The 21,256-nt window shown below is 38.8% G+C and overlaps 1 protein-coding gene across 3 annotated transcripts in view; it reads left to right on the plus strand.

The window, feature by feature from the left end:
- WWP1 (WW domain containing E3 ubiquitin protein ligase 1) overlaps positions 1-21,256 on the plus strand; it is a 94,882-nt gene that overhangs the window by 71,198 nt on the left and 2,428 nt on the right. For all 3 annotated transcript variants that reach the window (XM_090040271.1, XM_090040270.1, XM_090040269.1), the window contains 13 exons: positions 5,014-5,068; positions 5,155-5,239; positions 5,347-5,475; positions 6,232-6,304; positions 6,404-6,475; positions 7,443-7,531; positions 9,019-9,178; positions 13,112-13,245; positions 13,342-13,482; positions 14,940-15,060; positions 19,017-19,121; positions 20,561-20,657; positions 20,848-20,920. In XM_090040271.1, coding sequence (XP_089896397.1) covers positions 5,014-5,068; positions 5,155-5,239; positions 5,347-5,475; positions 6,232-6,304; positions 6,404-6,475; positions 7,443-7,531; positions 9,019-9,178; positions 13,112-13,245; positions 13,342-13,482; positions 14,940-15,060; positions 19,017-19,121; positions 20,561-20,657; positions 20,848-20,920 — 1,334 coding nt within the window. The remainder of the gene's footprint in view (positions 1-5,013; positions 5,069-5,154; positions 5,240-5,346; positions 5,476-6,231; positions 6,305-6,403; positions 6,476-7,442; positions 7,532-9,018; positions 9,179-13,111; positions 13,246-13,341; positions 13,483-14,939; positions 15,061-19,016; positions 19,122-20,560; positions 20,658-20,847; positions 20,921-21,256) is intronic.

Genomic DNA, 21,256 nt, shown 5'->3' on the forward strand with positions numbered 1-21,256 from the left:
GCAAAGGATCAACAGCAGTGGTGGGGACTAATTTAAGATGAGCTTCCACTAATTAGATTCTATACAGGGAAAACTATAATAAATGTATCACTTCCTTATATAAAATATAATTATTCTTGAATTCAAAATGGTCTTGGATTCAGATAAACACAGTGTATTAACTAGACACATAGACAGAAGTGGCTCAGCTCTTTTATTGGAGGCGTGCTCATTTGTCTGTCTCATAATTACTATTTCAACAAGTTTACTACAAACTGAAGCAAAGTTGACTTGTAATCTTCAGGATCACAGGTAGTATACATGTTGATCACATATTGCCTTAATGGCTCCCTTTTTTCCTTTATTGTTTAAAGGAACAATTCTCTTCCATCATCTTGCTGTTTAGGTACTTAAATAATTTCATATTCATTTTTTTTCTGTTTGACTTACTGTTCTTCAAAATATCAGTTAGAAGAGGCTAGCATTTCTTGAGTTGGACCAACGCTGTCTCAGGTATGCTGTTGATCATAAGAAAATAACCAGGGGAATACAATAAATTTATTCTCATTTTTTATTTAAATTAAAATTCTTAAAATTACCAGATGTTGTCCTTGAACACAGAGTAATCAAGCTATGCAAGGTAATAACCCTGCAAAAAAGAATAAGAAGAACTTGGGCAGCTAGGGTCTGGAACCAACTTCCAAGAGAAGTGGTGCAGGCTCCTACCCCGGGGGTTTTTAAGAGGAGGTTAGATGAACACCTTGCTGGGGTAGTTTGACCCCAGTACTCTTTCCTGCCATGGCAGGGAGTCGGACTAGATGATCTGCTCAGGTCCCTTCCGACTCTAGAAACTATGAAACTGGGTAGGCAGGTGGGCAAAATACGAGAAGTTATTTGATTGAAACAGGTCACTGCCGAAACAAAAATTCAGCCCAAGTGATTCCAGCAAACAGACTGTAGTATTGAACTGGAAAGTGGAAATCTAATTGATTAAGAGTGAGTCAGAGTGATCTTATAGTTGTGAATGGTCTAGGAATATGAGAGAGGCCAGGATTTTTTAAGGTGATTTTATTGGACCAACTGCATAGTTGGGATAGGGTTGGTTCATGGTGCCACAGCTACTGCCACTGCCATGGCTGCTGCCGCTTATGCTTAGTCAGGGTTTGAATTACACTTCAACTCCTTGTGGAGGTCTGCAAAAAAAAAAATTGGCTGGGGTTGGGGCTGTGTGCATAGGTCCCCGCTAGTACTGCGGGACTGGGGCCAGTGGTTGTGTTAGCCAGAAGGAGCCACTGCTGCCTCAGCTGCTTAGAAAAGTACAAGGTAGGCCAGAGGCTGTGCACGGTGGCTGATGGGGTAGGGGGAGGTGGGGAAGAGGTGCTGACAGGCCTATGGGAGGAGTTGTGGGGGAGCGTTCTCACTTAGTGGGGGGGCTCAGCCCTGAGCTCCCCTGTAATTTGAACCCTATATTTAGTGAGGCTCTGGCTCTGGCCCTGCTCTAGCTGGGGGCACAGAACACACTGTGGCTCTGGCCCCCTACCTAGCCAGGCAACCAGCACTTGTGGTAACAACAGTTCCTGCCTGGGCTGTGGATTGCATCTCCAGAAGTTGTTCTCTGAATAATTCAAGGGATTTACACTTGCTGCTAACCAGGTTAAGAAAGGATCTCTTAAGAAAGGTACCCCAGGCTCAGCAGCTAAGGGCATGTCCATAATATGATGCTATGTAGATAGCTCTGAAAAAATAGTTGGATACCAGAAGCAGAATAGCTGTGTAATGTTGTTGATGAGGGGTCAGTTAGTCTAGGAAGGCCATCATTATAATATGGAATTGTAGACAAGTGGAGCTGGAAAGGACCATAGGGTGCAATTGAGTCCCCTTGCTTAAGGCAGGAAAATCCTTGACTAAACCATCCCAGTCAAGTGTTGGTCTAACCTTAACCTGGTTAGACTAACATTTGACTGGGACAGTATCCTGGGAGAGAGAGGGGACAAATGAAAAAATTAAGATAAGAAAAAATAACTTACCTGCAGCAGGAGCCATGGCACAGCGAGAACAAGAAGAGAAGCTCACGCAGCTTGTGAGCCACATCTTTATTCAGCTGAGGCCAGCTGGTGATGTTGCCAGCCAGTGAAAATAAAAATGGCGGACAACAGAAGGAGCAGAGAGGAGAGAACGGACCAGAGGAACACGTGGCCTCAGGACCCACTCCGGGAACCCCTCAGGAGGGGAAGTGTGTCAGACGAGGAGTCAGAAGAGACTCCTGGTCCCAAGCTCAGCAGCAGTGGCAGGGGACAGGCCACCAGTGCGGGAAGTGGGCCAGAAGCAGCCCCTGCAACCTGCAATGACAGCAGCAGCAGGAGCAGCAGAGAAAGGCTTGCAAGGACCCACAGTACAGCAGGTGAGAGTATTAGGAACGGTTGGAAGGAGGAGGAGGTGGTCCCATCAGAAAAGTCCCAGGAAGAGGCCTGGGAGGGCTCAGGACAAGCAGGGCACCTACACCGAATATAAAAGTGTGACCAACCCTGTGTAGAGGAACTACGGAACACTTGGAGGGTGACGCTCCAGGAGGGAGAGAAGTGGGGTGGCCCAAGGCTCGTGAAAGGAGCTAAGAATGTGAAGCGGACAACCCAAACAGGAGGATACTAGTATTATTCAAGTAGGGGGGGGAGTATCCCCTGGCTATACTATAGGGGAACTAAGCTCTTGAGACCCCTGCTGTGAGGAAGCAGGGAAGGGGGGACTATCCTAATTCCCAGCAAAGTGGCAGAGCAAGTGTCATGTGTTTTCTTTTGTATTCTTTCTTTTGTTTCCCTGGGTGAAGGGGTTGAGAGAGGACTAGGGAGCATAGCCCATAGGGCGTCACGTGGTGATTTGAGCCCGAGGACAGGAGGTTGCTCTGGACAAGGGTAGGTTCCCTAATCAGCACCTCTGATCATAGAAGACCCACAAAGGGGTAAGCGGAGCAGGTTCCAGGACTAGTACGCCGATAAGAAGAACCCTAAGAGGCACCATAGCTGTAGGAGCGAGGGGATGTGGCCGAGAACACGGAGGGATCCATCAGGGTGGCGTGAGGTTGGGGTGTAGGGATGATGGAGCCCCGCGAGTGACCAACTGGCAAACCGCAGGCTGCAGAGGGACCCCGCATAGTCAACCCCCCCCCACTGGGAACATTTAAAGTCCTGGCAGGCGAGATGGGGGAAGACGACTCCTGAAGTAAACAGCTACTCGGCCAATCACGGGAGCTGGTAAGATGCATGTCATCCATCACTCGGACCAAGGCTGCACGTGACAGGGTGTTAGAGACTTGGCAGTCACAGATGGTTTAGTCAAACATGATCTTTCCTTAAGCAGGGGGTTGTACTCGGTCACATCCTGTGGTCCCTTTTAGCCCCACTTTTCAATGATTAATGAAGATGTAAACAATACTGGATCCAGAACAGACCCTTGGGGTACCTCATTTGATACTTTCTTCCAGCTCCACAGGAGTATACCTTTATTCAATACTCCAGATACCTGTCCTAGCTCCAAACAAGTTATTTTCCACAGCACTGTATCATTAAGCATAGACATTCTGATTATCTAAAAATACTACACTGATTTATAGTCAAATGTGTTGGTCACAGAGGTGGTTAGCCATGTGAATTTGAAATGAGGCAGAAAGGTGTGCAGGATGGCACTTTAGAGACTAACTGGTAACAACCTGCTTCATCAGATGCTATATGGCTGAAAGTTTGTCCAACAGCTCTTCCAGCTATACAGTAGGTCCAATAAAAGATATCACAAAAATCTTTGCCTGTCAATCATAAATCCTAGATTCTTCATGTATTTGGTTCATCATGGAGATGATTCATAAGATCAGCATCTCAAATCACATGTTATCTTGTTTTGGCATATTTCATTTCTGTTACTGAGTTTTCTTTTGCTCTCATCATTGCATTGAAGTCTTTTAATGGGATGCATAATTTCAAAGGGCAGAGCAGATTTGATTTAATTTGCTTCTGGGATGATACCATGTTTATCTTTGTCAAACTCCAGTAACCAGTAAAATGGTGATTCAATTTTTAAAAATGTTTCAATTTGTCTTTAAATTTCTTTTAACCAAAAATGAAAAATGTTATGTTTTAAAGCTTTTTCTTTTGTGAAACTTTGGTGGCAAATATTTGTTTGGTGAAAATTATATTAGTAATGTTTCTCAAAATTTGAGGTTAGCACAGTCTTAGGTTTAAAAAAAAGGTGGGGGACAGGGCTTTTTCTGAACTTATGGAAGACACCCTGCATTTTTTTCAATGATTTTGTTTAGGAGTGAATCAATTAGTTTAGTTCTAGGTGTGGTTTTTGCCAGGATCAAATTTACTCATAGTTAATAAATGGTATCTCAAAATTCTTTCAGATGGGACTTAACAATAGTATAACATCTCATAGCATCTTGATCTTAAGGATATTTATTACATCAAAGAGCATTTTAATAGTCAAATTCTGGTCAATGCATAATCTTCAATATGGTATCATGCTTAAAAGGATTAGGGTGAGACTAACATCATAAAGAAAGTGCTGTGGGTGAGAGAAACAGGCAGTGCTCCCTTGCAGCGTGGAGAATATCTAAATATGCGGTTTGTGGTGCCACAGACGTGTTTGTGGCGCCACATGTCACACGGCTGTGCCCATCTAGATGCGGCCTTGAGGTGAATCATGTTTGCACGCCTAACGGTGCTAACATTCTGTGGCATGCTGTGGCACCCTTGGAAAGATCTCAGGATACCCCAGTGTGCCCTGGCACCCTGGTTGAGACTTAGTGGCTTAAGTCAGAGCACAGAAGCTAAATTGTTTAGTTGCAAATCGACTATCTCTGTGTATCCGTCTCAGAAAAAATAGGTAGCGACTGTCTGGAAGGTTGGCATGTCTAAACAATCAGAGATTACAATTCAGTGCATGCAGAAACATCATGCACAAAAAGAATCCAGTGGCAGAATCTAGCAGATGCAAAAAAACCATTTTCTTTAATCTAAGTGTCTCCTGTTTTGTTATAACTAGGCTTCAATGCTGACAGCAGAAAATGATCCACTTGGGCCTCTACCACCAGGCTGGGGTAAGATAAAATGTACTTTAATTTGGATATATGACTGTGGAGAAAACTTGTCATACAGTCATGTAATAATTTTCTTTTTTTTTCAGAAAGAAGAGTGGATTCAAATGATAGGGTGTATTTTGTGAATCACAACACAAAGACCACACAATGGGAAGACCCTCGAACTCAAGGGTAGGTGTATATTCTTCTTAACACATGTAGATTAGACACTAGTGTTTAAACTATTCTGTTGAGTTTCATAGTATAAAATAATGGACTGTTTGTAATTTGCTCCTCAGCTTACAAAATGAGGACCCTCTTCCTGAAGGCTGGGAAATCAGATATACTAGAGAAGGTGTCAGATACTTTGTTGATCATAATACAAGAACTACCACCTTCAATGATCCTCGTACTGGGAAATCCTCTGTGTAAGTGATCAGACAATAGAGGTTTTTAAAAGATTGAGATTAATGATCTAAAAAGTCATGTTGTTCTCATTAGTGATGTCAGTACTTTATTTGAGCTGTAAGCGTCAAGTCCAGAGCAAGCTTTGCTGCCTTGTTTCTTTTATTTTGGAGATGTATTTATCAACAGTTCTTTATTCATTATAACAATATGTGAAGTTACTTTGTAAGATGCTCAGATTTCATGATTATGAATGCAGTACAAGTAGAGGAAGTATTGTATATTTAATAATTGTATCTATTGAAATAATATTAAGAGAAAATAAAAGAATGAATGCTTTAATATAATATTTTTAGCTACAATATTCCTAAATTACTATATTAATAGTTAAAACCAGCCAGTTCTTTATACCCAGTATTGCAGACAATTAAGTTACTCTTCTGCAATTCAATTCTGTATTACACATGTTGATATTCCCTAAGCAGCATCTTATGTGCAGTTTGAAGTGTTCTGATATTTTTTCATTCATTCAAGAAATTAGCAGGTTATAATGATTAGGTTTAACTCTCCTTTCTTTTAAAGCTTGATTAAATAATTCTGAACCAGCACCAGGGACTTGGAACATAACCACTCATGGAAAGAGCTGGTATATTGCTTGTTGTTCTAATTTGTCATGTTTTGTTGAAATCCAAAAATTATTAGTTTAGTGGTGAAGGTATGGATACATTATTCTTTATCTGTTTCATTTGTTTAAATTATTTAACTATATTGTTTTACAGAAATAAAGGCCCTCAGATTGCGTATGAACGTAGCTTTAGGTGGAAACTTGCTCATTTCCGTTACTTGTGTCAGGTACTGTACTAGTAATAAAATCTATTTTTGTGCATAATTAAAATAATGCTGACTTAACACACATCAGTATTAGTAACATATATTATTTCTTTCACTTAGTCAAATGCACTCCCAAGCCATGTGAAGATCAATGTATCCAGACAGACATTATTTGAGGATTCCTTCCAGCAGGTAAGGCTATTGGTATTTCCTGTATTAAATGTGTTTAGTAAAACAAAACATAATTGTACTTGTGTTGGTTAGGCATATATAGTTTTGTAAGCATTAAGAGGAAGGACCTGTATTTTGTCTAGTTACTCAGATATTAAATATGCATAATTAAATCTTACATTTCTTTAGCTGTTGAATTCTAAAGTCCACAGAAAAGTATGATGCCTTCTAGTATCAAAAAAATTAAAACAACCTGCCACTTGTCTTCCTGGCCCCTCTAATTTTCTTCTTCAATCCCACCAAAATCCTTGCAATGCATTAGAACCAAGATAAATATTTTTGTAGAAAAATATGTTACTGTTACAGCCTAAATTAGTTTACCATAAAATATGAGTCAATTCATAAATTTAAATACTTCAGTATTTAAAATTTAAATATTTCAATATTTTTGAATAATGTATTGACTACAGAAACGTGCAAAAGATTGTATAATTTAACATAGGCCCTGGCAGACATTATTTAATCACAAGATGGGATCTGAGGAATTTTATGCTGAATCCCAAAAACTGCATCTTGCCATGACAGAGATTCAGTATATGGCATGACAGGGCACACAAGTTCTGCAATCTAGCATAAAATTCCTCGGATCCCATTGTGCACCTGGATCTTTCAAGGCACACTGGGTAGCCCAGTGTCATCTGCATGTTCCATCTTTGACTAGTTTTTCCACTTTTATCACGTGATAAATTGGTTCAGCATGTGTTGTGGTACAATATATCACACAATTAATGCGTTAATCGTGTGATATACGTCTGCCAGGGGCCAAAGATACCAAAAGACTATTTGAATCTTTGCTGTTTGTTTCACAAATGTCCTTGATCCTAACTTGTTTCTAGGTGCTTCCATAAAACAAACATAAGTTTATTGGGTTGAAAGTATGCTTATTTATTAACTGTTAAAATTTTGTTTCTGCTTTAAAATTTGATAGATCATGGCTTTAAAACCTTATGACTTAAGGAGGAGATTGTATGTTATATTCAGAGGAGAAGAAGGATTGGATTATGGTGGTTTGGCAAGGTAAAGAAAAATACTTAAACATCTTTAAAACATTCATAGGTTTTTTAATCACAAAACTGCACTCTTAAAATCTGGTTGTGAGAGTAACAGAAGGACTACTTACTTTGTACATTGCCTTATAATCTGAGTAATCTTTTTGTACTGCTTTCAGTATTTATAGACAGAGCTGGCTGCAGTGCCTGCAACTATCGTTGCTTTAACTTCTTTGTATTATTAAAAAAACAGTTTTTAGTTGTTTGTAACTTTTGCCAAACTCCAGCCATTAGCTGCCATTGACTGAATTTTTGACCAGCTCTTAGAAAAAAGATGTTCACTGTTTCAAAGAATGAGAATTGGGGAAATACATAGTTGTTCTGTGTAAAACATTCTTACAGATATTTGACTGAAAAGGCTTAGTGCCTCCAAGCTTTGCAGCAACTATTTACATTTGATTGATGGGGGCATGTCAAATTGAGATCAGAGAGGTTCCTTTTATTACTCCATGAAAAACCATCCTAATATATCTGGGTTTTAAGCCTCTAAAAATTGCTGTTTGTGCATGCTCAGTTGATGTTTGTTTTAGGTTGGTATCAGAATTGTCCAAATAGCAGCCCTGGGGGCGCTTGACTGTCCAGAACTGGGAAACTGATAAAAGTGGATAGGATGGGAACAGAAAGGGGTAGGTTGGTGGAGCGGATAAGAGATTCTGCGGGTTGGGCAGTATGTGCAGTTTGGAGGCGGACAAGTGTGTAACATGTAGAACGCTCCCTTTCAGAGCCTGGAATTGGAACTAAGGTGTCTTGAGCATACACTTGTGATTTAAATGTTTCTGTGCTGTGTGGCTTACTGAGTTAGTGACACCAATAACACAGTTTTGTCACAGGGGTGTTTTAAGCTACATTGATACTTGTAAATGTCCAGTGTAGTGCATCTCAGCCATTGGTCCATGGAGGGGAGAGAGGTGTGGAGGTGAGGGAAAGAAGACTGTGGAACACTTTGAGATATTGAAGGACTGCCAGAGGATATAGATATTTCAGAAAGTGCTTCAAAGATAATCCTACTTTTCAAGGATCATTTTTGAAGTGCTTTGGCCATTTTTGGAGTACTTCTTTGACTCTGAATGCCTGCACCCTTGCTGTTTCAAGCACTTTAACTTAGAGTTTTTCAAATGCCATACCTGTCTGTACCCTAAGTTCAAATTAAAGATAGTGTCATAGTTCAAAGGTACAAGCAGGCTTCACCAAGACTGTAATAAGCAGGCTTAATTTTGATATTTCCAAACTTTGGAGAGCTTGACTTTATAGTTGTAATTTTTAATTGCATCTTTGTTTGTTTAATAAATACACGTTGCTATTGATCATACTATATAATGTCTGATATTTAGATTTATTAATGTTTAGACCATCTGGCTAGGTATTTGCAGAAAGCTGTGAAAGTTCTGTATTTGTGATGGGGTTCTTGTATGTGGGTTGTTTTTTTGTTTGTCTTTTGTTTTTGTTTTTTTTTAGAGAATGGTTTTTCTTGCTTTCCCATGAAGTACTAAACCCTATGTACTGTCTATTTGAATATGCTGGCAAGAGCAACTACTGTCTGCAGATAAACCCAGCATCAACAATCAATCCAGATCATCTGTCATATTTCTGTTTCATTGGGCGCTTTATTGCCATGGTAAGTTAGATTCTTAAGTTTCTTTTTTTGTTTTCTTTGATTAATTATAAACATATTCCTAAAACAATAACAAGTATTTTTCTGTTCAAGATTTGTTTTTCATCGCTTGCTAAATAAAGAATTTAATTATGCAGGGCTGTCAACTCAGGACCATTAATTAGCAATAAAAGTTTTATGTTTGAAAGGCTCTTAGCAATGAGATTAAGTGAAGAGATAGTACAGTAGTAACATGAAAGTCTAAATTTGATGAAGGTATTTGATGCAAAAAGTTAATTTTACCTAATTTGAATATCCAAATAGGTATTCTTTTGAAAATGTGTCTAGAATTTTCTTGAAAAGATTCCTTCATGTAGCTAAGTTAAGCAAACATACATTCCTTTGAATTGTTTTACAATAGAGAATTCTTTTAAAATACTACTTGAAAATACTGAAAAAGCATCTTGAACCAGATGCCAGAGTTCAGATTCAGTGGAAAATGGGAGTTAGTAGGGATCTGATCATAGCTCACTGATTTTGTAACTGAGCTTCTATATAGGTAAAGCAGTAGGAAATGCTTGTAAGTTACACTGCCAGCCTACAGACTGGAGAATCTGCCACTTCACCCCTCCCTTCACAGCTTGTTTCTACTTGAAAATAAAGCAAGAGGCCAAATGCAAAAGAAGTATTTAACTATTAAATATCTCAGACTCAACATTACTCTTTTCAAAGCCACCTCTTAAAAATGAATTTTTCTGTTTTCATTGTTGGTGCTTATTTTCAGTATATTATGGTCAGGCTCACCCTTTAGTTACTTTGCTACGTAGGGGAGGTGCATTGGTCTAAAACAACAGTATGGCTTCCAGTATGTTGCTGATGTTGAAGTGATGTTGTTGTGATGGTCCAGGAAATACTTGCTTCTCACATTATTTTTGTGACGGGCATCTTATTGGACCAGCTGCATGATTGGTGTAGACATAGGCAGGATTTCAGATATGACAGTATCTTTCCTCAGATCTCTGGGAGAGTAGACACAGCAGAGTTAAGAGGCAGATGGAACCAATGTTTGTGTAAAAAAAACTGTAGGTAAATAAAAACAGGATATGAGCAGGGTGATCATCATACATCCTGGTTTGGCCAGGACAGTCTCAGATTTTGTAGGCCCATCCTAGCCAGTTAGTCAAAAGTCCTGGGCTGGAGTCTGGTGGGGAGGTAGAGCAGCATGGTGCACCTGACAGGCAGGACCACTGCTGCTGTGATTCTGCAGGAGCAAGGAATATGGACTTCAGTTATGGCATCTTAGGGTGACCATGCATCCTCCTGCTTTGCACCCACACTGCAGCAGCAGTGCCTGCCTACCCACCTGCCTGACGCACCATGCCATTCTGCCTTCCTGCTGGACTCTGGCCTGGGACTTTTGACCTACCAGGTTGGACTGGCCTATAGAATCCGGGACGGTCCTGGCCAAACTGGGACGGATGGTCACCCTAGATCCAAGACAAATTATCAGTGGGACAAGGACTGTAGAAGGGAGCCCTAAACTTGAATCGTCTTACTTTTAAGGTAACTAAATCATATGGCCAAAACCGATATCAAAGTTACAAATTATTCAGAATTTTGTTTTCTACTATTCCTGTTTTGTGAGTTTTGGGAATAATAAAGAATATTTTCAGGAGCTCCAGAAATGGGTTAAGCATGATGGGAGTCCCACAGAATTATACTGTTCCTACCCCAAAGGGCAGAACACAGAGAAGGTCAGGGGGAAGTTTAGCGTAGTTACGTATCTTTGTCTTGTTAGTTCAATGGTTGGATATATTTTTATTCTAGACAGGGCTGTTACTACCCCCTTACTTAAGGTTACCCTCAACTTCCTTTTAGGAAGGATTGTGCTTGCAGTTGCTAATACATTTACCAACTGTTTGACCGGAAGTGTTTTTGCTACATTTATATGAACTTGGGAAATTTTGAGTTAAAATAGATCAGTGTCTTCTGAGAGAAAGATTAGGAAAAAGAATAAGTAGTTAGTACCTAAAGTACTTCTCTCCTCACCCCCACTGTCTCCCCAAAACCCCCAGAAATTCATGCTCCTTTTATTGGGAAATTGTGGCACCTCCAAGCTTTAGAGCAAAGAATTTAAATGAAGTAAAGGAAGTTAAGAGAGTTTGCCTCCATTTGGCTATTGTGCAATCTCAATTTGCATATGCTTGGTATGGATACATTAGCATTTGACAGGTAAATTCGCTGGAGATTGTCTGCCAAAATTCACACCTAACAGTTTCAGGGATATAGGTTATAGCCATGTTGGTCTAAAAAGCAGAGGCAGATAAAACTCTTGGGCTAGAGGGGATATTCATTATCAGACCTAAATAGTAGCAAAAAAAGGTCTCTCTTCGGAAGTTTTTGGAGCCAAACACCCTTTGTCAGGCAGAGGAGAATTCAAAGATTGTAATAGTTCTCCCAGGTAAAAAAGTAACTTCATTTTGCACTGGGGAGGTAAAAGATGGTGGGGTGGGGTTCCCTTGGGTTTCAGAGTCCATTTGGGAAAAGGTTCCTCTGTAACTATGCAGATTAGGCAGAAACAAGGCTCCAGCAGGTTTATTCCCTGAAGGTGTCAGGTGTTAGGCAGGGAGTTCAATTTTAGTTTAGTGCAAGCCTGCAAAAAGTGAAGTTTTCATGGTTTAGGGAACTTTTATTTTAGGATTGCTCCAGTCAGGTACAATATAGAAGAAGAGAGGTAAAGCTGATTAAGGTTGGGATCATTAATGGAAAGTGAAAATAAAAAGAAACTGGATCCAAATTCCACTACGTTTTGCTAAGCATATGTGGGAGTTAATGCATATTAGTATTTCTGTGATCAAAATGCATCTTAAATGAATAATGAAGTGTCACTAATCAGAATTTTATAACTACTCAGGCACTAATATTAGCACGTCATTTTTAAAAACCGTCTAAGAGTTCATCTAGGGTGGCTGCCCAACCTTCTCACAGGTCTATAGGGCTCTTAGCCATAAAATTCTTTAATCGTTTTCAGCATTCTAAATTTCCTTTCTAAAAGATTTGCTATCAGACCTAGGTAAATAGATTTATTACCTTGCAAAGATCTTATGAATAAATAAAAATTAAATTTTGTTAAAGTCTGTAGACATAAGACAGGAAAGGAATGCCCAACATAATTAAAAGGAATAATTTTTTACCAGTAAAATGCAAGGCTTATGCTAATGACTATTTAAAAAAAAAAAAAAAAAGGAAATGACAGTCCTCATAGTGAGTGAAATATAATAGGTTAGAACTGAAGTAAACTAAACTTTTCTTATTGGGACTCTGTTCTCTTACATGTTTGGAAAGTATTTAGCAGAAGTTACTGCAATTGAAAGAACATAGTATCAATAACCAGCGCAGTTCTTTGTGCATATGCAGTCAGAGAGTAGGGATAACAGTAAAAAATTTTTTTAAATTATAATTTCCACTCCAGCTCGGGGGGGGAGTAACATCTTTTTCATAAGGGTGTTTGAAGAGCAGTTCAGTGACTGAGTTTTAAACTTGTCCCTCCCCTGCAAGCTGTGATGATAATCCTTTTGGTCTATTTTTTGTATATAGCAATAGTACCAAATAGTCTCAAATAATTGTTGGTAGATATACTCACCTACACAGAAGGTAAGGAAATATGTCAAAAGTTACTGTCATTTTCTTTTTGCAGGCTTTCTCCCTTTCAAAGGAAGATGATATAACTAAGAATTTTCAGCTTGTATGGTAGTAAAGATTCTCAGGCTTTATTTTAGTGCTCAGTTAATTATATTGTTTTCTTCATCTTTGCTATTTTCCTTTTTTTTTAGTCATAGTTACTAATAGTTAGGTGCTTTATGTGCATCTTCTTTCCCAAAGATTATTTCTGCCATGAAATAATAAGCAGAAATAATTCTCTGGTGAACATTAGATTTCTTTCCCCCCCGTTTACAGGCATTGTTTCATGGAAAATTTATTGACACTGGTTTTTCTCTGCCATTCTACAAGCGCATGCTAAATAAGAAACTGACTATTAAGGATTTGGAATCTATTGATACTGAATTTTATAACTCCCTAATTTGGATAAGGTTTGTAGATTTTTCCCTTTCCCCCTAATATTTTTCCTTTAGTTTAGTAAAAATGTATATTTGTTTAATTTTTCTTTTTCTTGTTTCTTCCCCCAGGGACAACAACATTGAAGAATGTAACTTAGAAATGTACTTTTGTGTTGACATGGAGCTTTTGGGGAAAGTTACTTCCCATGAGCTGAAATCAGGAGGTTCAAATATTTTGGTAACGGAGGAGAACAAAGAAGAATATATTGGGTAAGTTACAGGTATTGAAAAGTGCCAGCTATTTTATTTTCTTCTGTTGTCTTAGTCTTTTTTATATGGTACATTGAGTCTTTCTTTACATATTTAATGAATCAGAAGCCATGATAATTACAGCTTTTCTCTTTTCTTCATTAGTCTGTGCTGGCAGCACATTCACATATATTTCATTGTGAAAATAACCAAAAGTTAATTTTCATTCTCAGGAATTTATGACCTGAGAGTGAGGGGTTTTATATTACTTGTATCGATTACATTTATGCAATCATATTATGTAATTATACTACTATAATGTAATGTATAGGGTACTATATACAAATTTATAGTACTTAAAACTAAAGTTGGGGAGGGACACACATTTTGTTCACTAGCAGCAAAGGAATGTGAAGTCCTGGATTCAATTCCAGTTTTAGTAGGGCAGTGTGATCCAAGTACACAGTTCTGATCCTGTGACCTAAAGCAGTGTCTCTCCCTCTCTGCTCTTGCTCACCCTACTGTTTCCTTTCCCTTTCTGCTTCATCTTTTGTTTCTCCATAATTGTCAGATATTAATCATTCCTTTGAATTGGGTCCTGTTCTTCCTTTTTTGTTGTTGTGCTACTTGTACTCCCTTACAACTCCCTTTTGCCATCCTTCCACTCAGCAAATTCTCACCCCTGTGCATTGCAGTGTGGTTGTTTTTTAATTTTCCTTTGCTGCCTGGGCACCAACAAAGGGAGAACTGGCAGCATGAGAGAGCAAGTTTCCCAGTTTTGTTCCTGTACTTGTTGACCCCCAGCAGTTGGGAGGAACAAATGACCACTGTGCTCCACGTTGTTGCTACATGAGCTGGTGTGCAGTGCAGCCCAGGGAGCACATGGGAATTTTGAAGAGGTGGATTGCAAACTAGTGTCAGTAAACCCGTCAGAATGTAACTGCCTCTACTGAACTATTTTAGTTTAAACTTTCCCAGAAATTGATTTGGCAACAGGCACTTTCAATAGAAAGTGGTACTGTCTGGGGAGGTTTTTAAGCAACTGTGAATGAGGTCTTATGGAAACTCTTGAGCAAGCTGAATTGGCCTTAATACAGGAAAAAATATTTTAAAAGACAGACTTCTTTTCACAGTTGTAAGGTATGTCAGTTTTTGTTCTTAAACAGACTAATTCCATTCCCAATGAGATTTTTCATCTTGAAGGAGCAAAGTACAACATACAACAGCACTGTTAAAGTAGAATACCAAGTGATTTTGGACAGGACAAAGAAGTTTAAACCAAGAAATTGTCTTCCAGATTCTGTTTTGAAACATGAAATGTATTGTGCTCTCTCTTATGTCAATGTAAAGTACTAGTAATTTCAACAATAAGTTGTTGAATTACACTGTTTTAAGGGAGAGCAGAATCAGAAGCTGTAGATGCTGATGTTTAAACACAGGAAGGCTTCCTAACACAGTGTTTTTGGGTTTTTTTGCAGCCTGATGGCAGAGTGGCGCTTTTCTCGGGGAGTCAGAGACCAAACCAAAGCCTTCCTTGATGGTTTCAATGAAGTTGTTCCCCTACAGTGGCTACAGTATTTTGATGAAAAGGAGTTGGAGGTGAGTCTTTTATGTTACCATATTGTTGTTAAGGAAGGATGTGATTAAAGGATAAGTAAGCATAAATCTCACAAGTGAAAAGTTTTCGTATCTTCTTTTTACTTGGCAACCCCAGGTATTCCTTTCCTCCCCCACCTTCAATCAGCCGTAAATTCTTCTCCAAGAGAGCCATAGTTAAAAATGGGAAGAAGGTAGGGCACTTCCTTGGATCAGATTGTGATATAACAGTAAAAAAAAAATACCACCCCTAAATCCTCTTGCCTTGGTAGTGCCCTCTGTATTGTCTCACTTCAGCTAATCCCCTCCACAACCTGTAGAACCAGACATCTGTTATCCAACATAGCAACCTCAGCATGGAGTTTACTGTAATCATCTAGCAGCCACCATCAAAACTAGTGTTGCTAGATAGGGCACTGGGGTTGGGGCTTGGGCTACCTAGATTTGATTTCTGATCCTGCATCTCGTCTACTGGGTGAGGCCTGGGCTAGTGACTGCCCCTCTCTATATGTTTACATTTTGTGGAATGGGGGTAAATGAGGCTGATCTGTTTTGTGAAGAATTTTGGGATCTAAAGATGAAAAATGAGCTAAGTCTTAACCATAAAAGATTGTAGCCATAAAGAATTTGAGGGTGGTTATAAAAGATTGTGAGAATGGAGTAACTACAAAAACCTAGTGTCTTCAGACAAGGAACTATCTTTTTACTTCTCATCTGTAAATATTATATAATGAGATCCTGAGTCTTGAAAAGCACCTATGGAACTTCTGCAGTACGTAATCACACATAATGCAAATAAACAAATGTTGCACAGGTTTTGGAAATCTAGGTAGAGAAAGTGGAGAATACTTCGGTTAAGTGATTTCTTATGCTCCATATTTAGATAGGTGTAGGTTAGATACATTTAGAAGTTCAGTATATATAGAAATTAATAGAAAACTCGCAGCACGCTTATAAGCTCGGAAGTGCTGCTATGCTCTTTAGCACCATGGCTGAAAGAGCCGCCAATGTGACGTCTCAGCTGGTAAAGCAAACCAAACTCTGGCTTGCATCCATAGATGCTTCTCAAGTAAAACTCAGGATGTCATCCTCTTGCTGTACTTGGCTTTGGTAAGGCCGCAGCTGGAGTACTGCATCCAATTCAACGAGGATGTGGAGAAGCTTGAGAGAGTCCAGAGGACAGCCATGCACGTGATCAGAATACAAGAAAATAGGCCTTATGAAGAGAGGCTGAAAGCCTTGGGATTCTTCAGCCTGGAAGAGCGCAGGCTCAGGGGTGACCTGGTGGCTGCCAATAAGTACATCAGGGGTGTGCATCAGGATCCTGGGGAACACCTGTTCACCAGAGCGCCCCAGGGGATGACAAGGACCAATGGTCACAAAGTCTTCCAAGGCCATTTTAGGTTGGACATAAGGAAAAACTTCTTTGCTCTCTGAGTCCCCAAGGCATGGAATAGACTCCTTCCAGAGGTGGTGCAACCACCTACTCTGGACTCTCTTAAACATTAGGATGCTTATCTTGCTGGGATCCTTTGACTCCAGCTGACTTCCTGCCCCTGGAGGAGGGGGCTGGACTCTACTGTCTTCCAAGGTCCCTTTGAGCCCTAATGTCTATGAAACCTGTACTTTTTAGTTTACAGATTTAACTGTATGAAGTGTAAAAACTTTTTAATAAGCAAGTTTGTGTTTTTGTGGAAAAAAAAAGTTTTACTTGGACACAAAATTATACTTTAAAAGTGGTTTACTTTTTAGAAAAGTGAAACCAATCTATTTTAAATATAACATTAAATGGTGAATGTGAAATACCAATTGAAAAATAGTTGACCTGGGTTGTTAAATATTTGGGGGTTCATGGTACTTAGGGTTGATTTTATTAGCATCTCTTTGAGATCTACTAATATAGTATTGACTACAATTATTGTTAAATATACATTGTGAAACAGCTATTGATAGAATGTCATTATTAACATTTTGCATGTCATAAATGGACTTGATTAAGTACTGGAGGCTATAGCACTAGCATTTTATTTTCAGTTTTTTTCATCCTTTGTGGATATGTTTTTATTCCATAGTGTTGTTGATTTCAGTGATTTAAAGATTGACTTGTGTTTTGTACAGGAAAAAGAATGAAGGAAGAGATGTTTAACCTATTCCAGTTCTGCCATAAACATTAGGTGTGGGTTTGAACACGCAAAATGTTCTTTGTCTTGAGCCAGGTATACCCTACAGACTGTTGCTGGAAGAGTTGTCAGGCAGGAATGTGAAAAAATTAAGCCCCTTAGCCAACGGAGGTATTCTTACAAAACTTCTACAGTGGATGTAACAACACTGACAGAAGAGGGTTGGTGCTGGCTTAAGTTTTTTTTTAAGAAATGAACTGCCAACAAAATAAATCCTGTTTGGCAATGTGCGTTGTGTATTCATTAGAGAACTCTTGACATAGCAGTAGAGGTATAGCTATTGCAATAGAAGCTGTAGTGAAGACATGCCCCCAGTTTCCCAAACTATAAAATTGTGTAATATTGCCATATGTTTTAGAGCTGTGATAGGGTTTAATTCATTATGTGAATTAATTAGATTTGTTATGCTTCCAGGTAAGAGAGGTATGAGCTTGGAAATAGCTCTCATTTTTGAGCAATGTTTCTGGGGCTAACTTTGTAATGCAGGTGCAAAAATTGAGTTTTTGTCTTGGTGGTTATTCACTTTGTCAAGAGACTCTTGATAGACAATGAGCAATTATTTCCTTTTTTTTTTTTTAAATGTTCTTTCATACATACTTAAACTTTGTTATATCACTAGAATAATAACCCTTTCTTTATGCCAGTAACAGTGGTCTGGTTTCTACTTTTTAATTAATTCAAGAAAACAAATGAGAAAAGGCTATTTTGAGAACATTAGTGTTAGGAAATTAAGATCTTTAAAGGCAATGTATGGCACCAATTATGCTTTTCACAGACTAGATTTGGAAAACTTCAACCAGAAAAATGAACATTTGGGAAAATGAGAAAATGTAAAGAGCTTCGCGTGACAGCTGTGCTGGCAAAACCCCCAGTGTAGATGCACTTCTATTAGTAAAGGGCAAGAGTCCCATCCAAACCAGGGAACTTAGCTGTCATAGTGCTGCTGCTGAAATAAAGCAATAGTATTCCCAGAGTGTGGTCATAGTTTTTGATATCCTTACTAGTTGGGGATGCTCCCAGAGTAGTGGACTCTATCTTAAAAGGCCTTATTGAATTAACTCGGAGTTTGGTGTAAGGCCATCAGAGGCATTCACCTAGTGTCCTGTTCTACAGGCTGCTAATTTTCTTCTGGCAAGATGCTAACCACCCTCAATTTCAATTGAATGTAGTGAGTAGCATGTGCAGAACTCAACTTCAGAGCACTTTTATAACTGTTCTCTCAGCGTGTCAAGGGGTCTTGAATTTGTGGGCCCCATGGGACAAATCTAGACAGTGGGGCTTCTTGTGGAGCAGATGACCTGCAAGTGGCATTAGCTTCTGTGGCTGTTGAAGCCATGTAGTAGGTGCGTTTCTGAGTCCAGGGAGTTAATGCTGCTGCTACTTGTATTTCCCCTGGCGTTTCTCTTCTCTTAATCTGGAGCAATTAAAGATCCCGATATTGGCAGGAAAGGAGTGAACAGCATTAACCCCCCCAGGTTTCAGAGCTGTGCTGAAACAGCAGCTCTGGCAGTTGCAGTGATGAGCCCCATGGGCTAAGTCTGCAAGAAGTCACGTGGGTTGAAAGACCTACTGGATCTGGCTCATGGGCCATGTATTTGCCACTCTTGCTCTAAGGTAAGTATAGGGTGGGGAGAAGCTTGAGAAGATCTTAGTTACATATTTCAAACAAATTCCTTATTTTTTATCATTGTTTACCACTGGAGTATGGGCTTAACTCTTGGTATGCACATTACAGTGATGCAATGGACCAGTAGTTGAAGTGGGGGTTTTTTCTTGTAGGTTATGCTCTGTGGCATGCAAGAAGTTGATTTGGCAGACTGGCAAAGGAACACTGTTTATCGTCATTACACCAGAAATAGCAAGCAGATCATATGGTTCTGGCAGGTATGATGCTCCAAAAATGTCAGTTGTCTGGTTCTTTCTTGGACAGAGGGTATAAAGACAGATTCTCAACTGTAATCTGATTGTCATGCATTAGAGAGAAATTTGTTGGGCCTTTTTATTGGTAGAACAGAAATAAGTATTTTCAACAGCCATTTTGGGATATTGCTCTAAATTATAATCTCCATTTTAGACTACTTTGCTTCTAGCCCATGGCATGCATTTTTAAACTATCAGTAATTTTGTTGTAGCTTTGTAGACAGCTGTTATAGGGCTCTGGTGAAAGGAAACCGAGAAACTTTTGGTTACTTGGATAAAAAATGATTGGGAGGTTAATCTGCATAGTTTAGAAACTTTTTGTTTCATAAAAGTTACTGTTATCATTATACTGTAGTACATCATGTTCAGAAAATGAACTCTTTAGTTAGCTGCAACAGTGGTTTTCATTGCACTGCCTTAAATGAAGTCATTTATCTGGGGTTACTTTATGATAAGTACAGGGTAAACTCTGGTAGGGAGCCTGTGGTATCTGTTGATAATATATTGACATTTTTAATGGTGACTGCTACAGAATTACTATCAGGATTGTACGTCTCATCACTTGTGAGGGGAAAAAGAAGTGAATTCCAAAAATGACACTGAATTCATATGAATGCTGAAAGCAACACTAGCAGCTGCTGCATCTTCTTTGATGTGATACAATCTGTTTTAAACTGCCGTATGAAGCCAACATGAAAAGTCAAACTTCTGGGATCCTTTAACTGACATGAATTGTTCAGCATAATCCAAGGTCTAGTGATTGAGTCATTACAAAAGTAGCAGTTCCCAAGAAACTAATTATTAAAAGACTCTTAGCAAAGGTGAAATAGTCAGATACCATTTCCACATTTTTAGAGTATTGGTATTTATTTCAGATTTAATTTCTAAGAAGGTCAAGATTAAAGTAAGACCCTAGTGTCATCTCATGCATGCTAGATAAGTATCTTTGCTTTATTTGTCCTGAATAGTAAAAACTGCTTAAACTGAACTACTCAGCCCATTATGGCTATTTGTGCCATCTAAGTCTGGAGCCTAATGACCAGAGCTGGCCAGCTGATTAAAGTGGCAACAATCAAAATAGCAACAATAAGATGAATATGCCACATACTTTTGTTTGTTCTTTTTTTAAACAAGCCTTAAATCATTTATTTTTCTACTCCTCTTAGGTGGCACCAGCCTGCATCACTTAGTAGTGTTACCGCATCCTTTCATTCATTTAACCCAAGATGAGTCTTTTATTTTTCCTGCCACATCACGATGGAAGATCTGATCTAGCTCACTGTATATTTTTCTCAGGTTTCTTACGGAATCAGTTTTCCCTGTATTTTGTGATTTCTCTCTAACTATGTTAGCAAAGTGTTGTTCAGTTTTGTTTTAAAGTAACTTTAAATTTCTGTGCCTAGTTTGTAAAAGAGACAGACAATGAGGTTCGCATGCGACTGTTGCAGTTTGTCACTGGTACTTGCCGATTACCACTGGGAGGATTTGCTGAGCTTATGGGTGAGAGTAATATTACTAAAGTATATTATGCTGTACTTTATAGATATGTTCATCCTGAGTAAGCAACAGTCTCTGATTCTCTTTTTAGTCTACATGTTACCTAGCAGTAAAACACATTAATAGTTATATGGCACCATTACAGGTTTTTAACAAAAGTTAATTTAATCAATTTATTGCTTTCTTTATTCAGGAAGTAATGGCCCTCAGAAATTCTGCATTGAAAAAGTTGGCAAAGAAACCTGGTTACCAAGAAGTCATACTTGGTGAGTTCTAATATTTGAACAGGGAATAACTGTAAACTTAATTTTGTATCCATTTTTCATTAATGTACCATAACAAATGTTTTCTCTTATCGCTTTGCAGTTCAGTAAAAACTGAATCAAATGAAAGCTAATTTGGTTAGTTGACTCAGCCTTTAGTTTCTCTCCATGCCTAATCTCTTTTTGCTTTAGAGTGGCTAGTACATTTCTTAGTATTGAAAACTTTTGTTTTCCTTTTCATTGTTATAGGATAACTTGGAGGTGACATAAGTGAAAACTTGACCCATACTTCTTGGTTTTTAAAGAGAAGCTCCAGATCAGAATTGGTGCTAAAATAGT

The sequence above is a fragment of the Crocodylus siamensis genome, chromosome 3 (assembly GCF_052110815.1).
Source record: "Crocodylus siamensis isolate JL-2025a chromosome 3, ASM5211081v1, whole genome shotgun sequence".
Taxonomy (NCBI): Eukaryota; Metazoa; Chordata; order Crocodylia; family Crocodylidae; genus Crocodylus; species Crocodylus siamensis.